Source organism: Lolium rigidum, chromosome 7 (assembly GCF_022539505.1).
Source record: "Lolium rigidum isolate FL_2022 chromosome 7, APGP_CSIRO_Lrig_0.1, whole genome shotgun sequence".
Taxonomy (NCBI): domain Eukaryota; kingdom Viridiplantae; phylum Streptophyta; class Magnoliopsida; order Poales; family Poaceae; genus Lolium; species Lolium rigidum.
In genome coordinates, this window is record NC_061514.1 from 124,933,857 (window position 1) to 124,941,779 (window position 7,923).

The 7,923-nt window shown below is 46.2% G+C and overlaps 2 protein-coding genes across 2 annotated transcripts; one reads left to right on the forward strand and one right to left on the reverse strand.

Annotated features, from left to right (window-relative positions):
• The first annotated feature begins 1,516 nt into the window (after positions 1–1,516).
• LOC124669439 lies at positions 1,517–3,274 on the forward strand. Its single transcript, XM_047206058.1, has 3 exons — positions 1,517–2,386; positions 2,501–2,831; positions 2,916–3,274. Exons 1-3 carry the CDS (start codon positions 1,517–1,519, stop codon positions 3,050–3,052), a joined length of 1,338 nt encoding a protein of 445 aa, XP_047062014.1. The 3' UTR covers positions 3,053–3,274.
• Positions 3,275–3,414: 140 nt separating this feature from the next.
• LOC124676768 lies at positions 3,415–7,453 on the reverse strand. The gene is made up of 2 exons (XM_047212798.1): positions 7,242–7,453; positions 3,415–4,825 (listed from the first exon to the last, which is right to left on the reverse strand). The coding sequence occupies exon 2, from the start codon at positions 4,796–4,798 to the stop codon at positions 3,785–3,787; it is 1,014 nt and encodes a 337-aa protein (XP_047068754.1). The 5' UTR covers positions 4,799–4,825; positions 7,242–7,453; the 3' UTR covers positions 3,415–3,784.
• Between the last annotated feature and the right edge of the window lie 470 nt (positions 7,454–7,923).

Below are 7,923 nucleotides of genomic sequence, written 5' to 3' on the forward strand. Positions count from 1 at the left end.
GATATTTTTCCTCCGTCCCAACATGTAAGGCGTCTAAGGATTAGTCAAAAATCAACGTTTTTTAAGTTTGACCAAGTTTATACACAAAATATAAACATTTACAGTACTGAATCAACATGAATAGATTTACCATAAAATATATTTTCTTAATATGTCCACTCGATATTGTAGATGTAAATATATTTTTCTAAATATTTGGTCAAAGTTAGTAAAGTTTGACTTTTGATCAGTCCTTAGATGCCTTAAATTTTGGGACGGAGGAAGCAGTACGCAGCAGTGGTGCTGTGCTCTCTAGAAGTGGGAAAACCTCTACTGTTTTGTTTCAGCCTTTCAGGGCATGTACGTTGGTTTAGACGGATAGTGTCTGTAATACTACTTCATATCATCTATAGACAATGCAATAGATAGTGTATACAATAGTCTGTCTGTGAGTTATCTATTTTTAGTCGTAGCTATATGTGAGTATAAGTTATAGACACCCTTTCTACAACAACAAAAATGGTGTCTGTAAGAAGCCTACTGTCTGTAACTTTACAAATAACTTCCTTCCCTCTCCTCATTCTCTTTCTTCCACATCACCAAAATCATCTATAACAACCTTTTACAAACAGTTGAGTCAACACCATTGTGCATGCGCTCAAGGCAATGCTCAACGTCAGGAGGTGACACCAATCAATTTTGTTCAAATCAACCTTGTATCCCTGATCGCTGGTCTCCTTTGCTATTCCAGATCGTCGGACCCTGGCGTCGTCACTAGCTACTCTATTTGCTTGGAATTATAAGATTTTTTAGATTTTTTAAAATAGACTACGGACGTACTGAATGAGTGGGCTGCTATACTGAAATGCGACATAGTACCATTCAGACAAAGCTAAAACATTCATAATTTCGAAGGTATCTCTTTTTACAATCAATACAATATATATTTGTAGTAGCAAATACTCCCTCCGGACGGTTTTAATTGACGCAGGCCTTAGTTCACATGTGGGTGCAGCTAGTTCATGCTTGCGTCGATTAAAACAGACCTGAGGTAGTACATTTTATAATCTGAAGGTATACTTTGAATCTGTGATACCGTTCGCTGTCTGTCCAACTCCAACCAAAAGCGTCTGGCACGAGATATACTGCTTTCCGTATCAGACATTGCCGTCACATAATGATAATCTCATGAGCAAAGACATCGAAAAAAGGCTGATAAGGGGCCATGAAACCTGCAGTCTAGTACCGGGTTACTGACTATGTGCTGGAAATTAGATAAAGGAAGAAATGGGATGATTTTTTTTAGGCAAAAGGCGTATCATTTACTACAGATCCACAGCCACACACATTTCCAAATTGGAGACTGGCCAGGATATATGCAAGTAAATCCTCTCCCCGTTTCTATCCAAAGTTTTTAGTACTCCTGCTAGCTCATTACAGCATTTGCCCTCCCTAAACACCAGGGCGGCCAGTGAAACCAATACCACAAGTGAAAGACGCCCGAGAACGTAGGATCACCTCCGGGAAACCCACAGCGATGGCCGGGGACGCTGCCCAGCCGCCGTCGCCGCCGATGGAGGCGGAGACCGTGACGACGTCGGTGCCGCTGCTGCGACGCAGGGGCTCATACCAGCGGTCCATGTCGCACGCGCGCGACGAGCTCAGCAGCTTCCGGACCTGCCTCCGCTGGATGTGCGTCGACCACTCCGACGGCGGCAGCGCCGCGGCCTCCTGGCTCGTCTTCGCGCTCCTCGCGGTGGCCGTGCCCGTGGCATCCCGCGTCGCCCTGCCGCGCCGCGCCTACGACACGCAGGTGCAGGCCTCGCTCACGCTCTCCGCCGCGCTCGCCTACCTCACGCTCACCTCCCTCATCCGCCGCCGCGGCCTGCGACGCCTCCTCTACCTGGACCGCCTCCGCCACGACTCGCAGGACGTGCGCGCGGGGTACATCGTGCAGCTCGCGGGCTCCTTCCGCGTCCTCGCCTGCTTCGTGCTCCCCTGCTTCCTCGCCGACGCCGCCTACAAGGTGTTCTGGTACTGCGCGAACCGGCCCTTCCCGTCGTCGGCGCCCTGGTGGTGGCTGGCGGCCGCGTGCGCGCTGGAGGTCGCGTCGTGGATGTACCGCACCGCCATGTTCTTCATGGTGTGCGTGCTCTTCCGGATCATATGCTATCTGCAGATCCTGCGGATGACGGGCTTCGCGCGGGACTTTGGGCAGTGCGCCGACGTCGCGGAGGTGCTCAGGCAGCACCGCCGCATCCGTGACCAGCTCCGGCGGATCAGCCACCGCTACCGGAGGTTCATACTCTACTGCCTGCTCCTCGTCACGGCCAGCCAGTTCGCCGCGCTCCTCGGCGCCACCAGGCCCCACGCGCAGGTCAACATCGCCACCGCCGGCGAGCTCGCGGTCAGTTCGATCCCCCGGCGCTATTGCTGGAGAACCTACGCGTGTATCTACTCGTCTCAGTTGTTCGTTAATTCCACATGATCATTAGTGTGTGCATCCGTTTACTGCATGCAGCTGTGCTCCCTGAGCCTCGTCGCCGGCCTGCTCATCTGCCTGCACAGCGCGGCCAAGATCACGCACAAGACGCAGGCCATCACCAGCATCGCCGCGGCGTGGCACGCCGACGCCACCATCAACACCCAGGACTGCGACCAGGAGAACCCCAGGCCGCCCGGCAACGCCTACTTGCAGCAGCAGCAGCAGCTGGCACCCCTGACCACCTCCTCCGGCGACGACGAGTCCGACGACGACGAGACCTCCCCGAGCGAGGACAGCCTCGACACCTCCTCCAAGTTCATGTCTTTCCAAGCCACCCACATCTCCTACCAGAAGAGGCAGGCGCTAGGTAAGCACGCACCCACCACGTATCGTATCGTTCCTACTATGACTTCCCCGTACTCATCACTGTAGCCGATCATGGCGTTTTCAGTGACCTACCTGGAGAACAACCGCGCCGGCATCACCGTGTTCGGCTTCGTCGTCGACCGGACCTGGCTACACGCGCTCTTCATGATCGAGTTCTCGCTGGTCATGTGGCTGCTAGGGAAGACCATCGGTATATCTTGAGTGCAGCTAGCCATCTCTCCGATCCATGATCCAGCTCCTATCAATGTTCTTAGTCCTGTCATGCATCGTCAAGTGTCATGTAGATTGCCCCCCAGAGCTGTAAACTGAATACAGATACATAGTTAAGTAACTCATGTACCAGACGCAACCGTGCATGTTAGCATTTGGCTTCTTGCGATCCTGATTCGTGATGCAAATTAGATATGATGACTGGTGAGAGCGACAAGGGATCAATGTAATGCCCATTACTGGAAAGATTTGCCTGCGGGTTGCGATCAGCTACTATCAAGTTGGATCAACAGAAGCGCGAGTCAGTACACAACGAGATTCGAGACCACCTGACAGGCCCGAAACCCCTGAAATTCAAGTCAAGCAACACATTTACCGGACAATTGGAAACATATAATATAACAGTCTGACTTAAACTTTGAACATAAGTGACCAAGAGTTGGATTGTGTTTTCTAGCACAATAACACCGACAGCTAAACCATGCTTTGTCTATAAACATACCCTGCTTCTAATTTACTTCGACAAAAGAAACGTCCTTCCTTCACAAATCTAGCAGTGCATTCATCAGGAAAAAAGGAAAGGAAGATGGCCTAACAAAGCACAAAAAACTCCATTAATCCTCGCCCTCTATGACCAGACCAGAAAAGAAACAAACTAAAGCAACCCCATCAATATTGGTGCCACCAGAACAGCTCCCATAAGAATGCCACAGCTCCCATATCTCAGCTGTCATTTGTAGATCTTGCACGTCTATGAGCAGACCCAACCCGCACCTTTCTATGGTTTCTTACACCACGACGCCTTCCACTGCTTCTAGAGATGGTCAAACCACGACGCGCAATGCCAGAATTACCAACCCCTACAATTCGGACATTTCTCCTTGCTCTTGCTGCATTTCTCCTACTATAAGCTCTGCGAATTGCTCTTCGTAATGCTCTAAGACCAGCATCATCAGAAAGTATAATATCATCATCATCATCATCATCGTCATCATCATCATCATCAGAAAACATGCAAGAGTCAGAACTATCACTCCAATCAGAGCTATCCATATCAAAGTCACTGCTGCCACTATTGGGATCAATAAGGTAGTCCCCCCTAATAATAAATCCTGGATTCAAGCCTGTGACTATGCTTATTGCATCCTGCCTCTCTTTTTGACTTTCAAGCTCCTTCCACTCAGCTAAACGTGCTGGGTCAACTTCACGAGGTTTGGATGAAGGATGCTTGGCCTCCACATGCTTGCAGAGCTTCTTATATGATCCAATGAACGAGCAATCCTCATGGATGCAAGTTCTCTTCTTGCGGTTGAGAAATTGTCGGGCTGTCTCAACCAACGTCCACCCTTTCACTTCCCCGCGGCAGATAGGGCATGCAAGCTCCATATCCTTTGGCCTCTTGCTAGCAGCTGCCACTGCAATTGGTACTTCATGTGCTGGTTTTTCCTTCACATAAGCATTTTTAAACTGTTCAAGACAATTAGACTGGTGATAGTTGGTACCACACATGTATGGTCGACAACCTTTGTTGTGGGAAGAACACAGGAGGAGGACAGCATCATGTGGACGCTCCAAGCATATTGGGCAAGTCGCATGCTTCCAATCATTTTCCTCTGAGGTTAATTGCAAATCCTTTTGCTTGGCTGCCTTTTTTGCTTTCTTGTAGTAGGAAGGTACAGTAGGAGATGACCTAAGTCGCCGGCTCGATCTGTTACGGTCTCCTGGAGTTCTTGCCATTTTCTTCACAAAGCTGGGAAAAGGGATCTAGAATAATGGCATAAAAATACATATATTTTCAGTTACATATAATTGATAACAAGGAAATTATATTTATCAATTTATTTCTATGGAAACACAACACTGACAGGTACTAGGTTTCTATGAAAATCAAGGCAACAACAAATGAAGCTGAATTAACTTTTTCCATGACCTATAGTGTGTGTATATAAAAAGAAGGAAAATGAACTATTTACAATCTTCTGGGTTCTATTAAATTTTAAGTTTTTGCTTATAACACTGCTTATCATCTCCGTTCTCCAAAATCATGTGACCCTGCCATATCTCTACAGACTGCAGGCTAATTTTCATATACACTGTGTGCCTAGCAAAGCAAAAAAATAAAAAGCAAATTTCAGTGTTTGAGCATGTAGGTCATGGATGTTTTACGTACTTTCACCACCTTTATTAGTGAGGAAGCTTGCAAACGTTCGAACTAGTCTAACACTTGCAATATACAATAATTGCACAAATATCAAAATAAAAAAGATGTGAATGAATCGGGCAAAAAAAACCCTGAAGTTTGAAAATATTAATCTGAGAATGAATGCATATAAATCATTATGGAACCATGGAACTGCCAGAGACCGGTAGAAGATAGATGTAGTAAAGCGAAAACAGTAAAGCATGCTACGGAGAGTAAACAGATCTGAACAGATTGTCTAATTTCTCAGTTAGGAATATCAAACAATTTCACACAACAAGGGCAAGTTTAATATGGTTTAGTAAAACTCTGCAAGAATAGCCCGTTGCAATTAAAGTGCAACTAAAGAGCTAATTAGCAAAATTCAACTCATCAATTTCTAAATACAGAGATAGAGTTTTCGACAAAGAAAGGCACTGCAGCCGGTTGTAGAAAACAACTTTAGATCCAAAGCCTAATATGTGAGTAACAAGCTATTATAACAGCTTGGTTTTGATGCTGGTCACTATATCAAGAATACTGCTAAGCATGAAACCAAATCTTCAATGTTATTCCCCACCAAAGAGCACATTTTATTACAGCAAGACATCGCATGCGTGGATCTCAAAATGCGTCTACACCAGAAGTTCACAGGCAGATCAACAAGACACAGAAGATGAAATTTATGTTTAGCAACGAGGGTAAAATGTTCTTATCTAATCATTATTTTCCATGGAATTGCATACATGTTTCTAATAAAGCGTATTTTAAGGTACTTCCACTGAAGTTCTGTTTCTTATGACTCTCTAATAATAATAAAACCAAAGGGAATGCATCGGGTAGGAACTCCCTGCAACCAGGTGGATGCAAATCGGTTCATGTACAAACAATTGTATATGTTTCATCATGCAAATAGCACTCACGGATAGTCTTAATAATAGTATCAACAAATCACATAATAAGATGTTGAGGCGGCCGAAAGGCCAAGCTCGGCAGTAGCTGAAGTAGCTCAAAGAATGTTGTTTTTTTACTTAGATACTGGACAGGCTTAGCCGCTTTACGACCAGAAATTTGCAGTCTCCCATCTGAAGGGAAACTCTTATTTGATGGACAATATGCAACAAACTATACTAATTAGCCGAGCATCAATTAGAGAGAAGGGTCCTATCTCTATTGACATATTCAGCAATGTTTAGTTGTAGCTTAATGCGGGTTATTTGTAGCGCTTAGAGTTGCGATCTTGGTTGGCTTCTAAAATAACATTTATACATCTTCCGTACTCGAGCCTTTGGCAAAGGCTGCTGCTGCAAAACATCGCACAGTGACAGTTGACTTGACCAGTGACCATCAACTATTCATATTTTGCTTTACCGTCCTTTATAAAGTTGTTGAGGCTTGTGATGGACAGAAGAAAACAATGAACACCACCATGTTTGATCCAGCGCCACTGGCAGTGTAAGCATGGGTTGCACGAACTTGAGGCATGTATAGACAATGTGGACATGGTAATGCCTTGTTCATGCAAAAACAACCACACCAATGCTACATTCTACCACAAAATACTGAAACCGCGACAGACAGACAGACAGACAGATAGTAATTACAAGCTTGCATCTGGTATATACTTGATAATAGGCTATAGCAATATGTGTCTATATATCATGTTTATTGAGAGACATTATAGACAAACTGAGTGAAAACGAAGGGCAGTTAACATATAAGATTGTAAGATACAGCGGATTCATCCAGACTTGGCCCGAAAGGATACCAGTTAAAGCTAAAGGCGTGAGGAACCCCAGTCGAGCCCCCAAAATTAGGGAAAACAAACTGCTATCAGTACTACAACACGCAGCAAACACAAGACCACAGTCAGTAGCTAGATGAGTTGAAGCACTCACTATCCGTCCATTGGGATGATTTAGATTAGATTACTCATAGCAACAAAAGTAAAATTTCACAACAAAAATCTGAGAACAATTCAAGTAAGTTAGGGTTCGTCACCAAAGAAAGATATCAATCCAATCCAGGGTCCGAATGGATCTCCAACTCCGGCGGCAGTCCAGTAGAGCAGCGCGGTGTCTACGAGCGAAGAGCGCCTCCAGCGTGGTGTGGCGCGGTGGAAGATGGCATGGGACGTCTTCGTCGGGGACGATTGGAAGAATGTCGCTCGCGTCGGAACAGCCGCCGCGGCGGCGAGGGCAGGAAGGGAAGACCGGAGCGATTTGGATGGGCCGGGGAGGGGCGACGGGGTATTTGGTGTTTTCTGGATTCTGGATTCTTTGCGCAGTGACCCGTCGGGTAAATGGACCTTTTTAAGAATGTAAGTAATTGGGCTGGATGCTAATTTTCTACTACCGTATTTTTTTTGGTATATCGTCCGTGCTAATTATCGCTCTCTTTTTAATATTTTTGTAGGGCCGATCGATTCACGTGAAGGTCGTTTCGCGTCTCGGGCCAAAAGCTGGGCCGGATGTTCTAGGCCCCGTTTGGTAGCCTAGGACCCTCTTGGCTGGTAATGGGGAGTAATTTTTGGTCCGTTTGGTTTCATGTGCTTCTTCGCGTTGTCGCAACGCACGATTTTTAAAGCACCCTCGGGCTAGGTCTGGAGAAACGTCTAGATCGTTTGTTTTCAGCGAGTCACCCTCGTCTTCGCACAAATCAACAACGTACTGTTTCCGTAGAG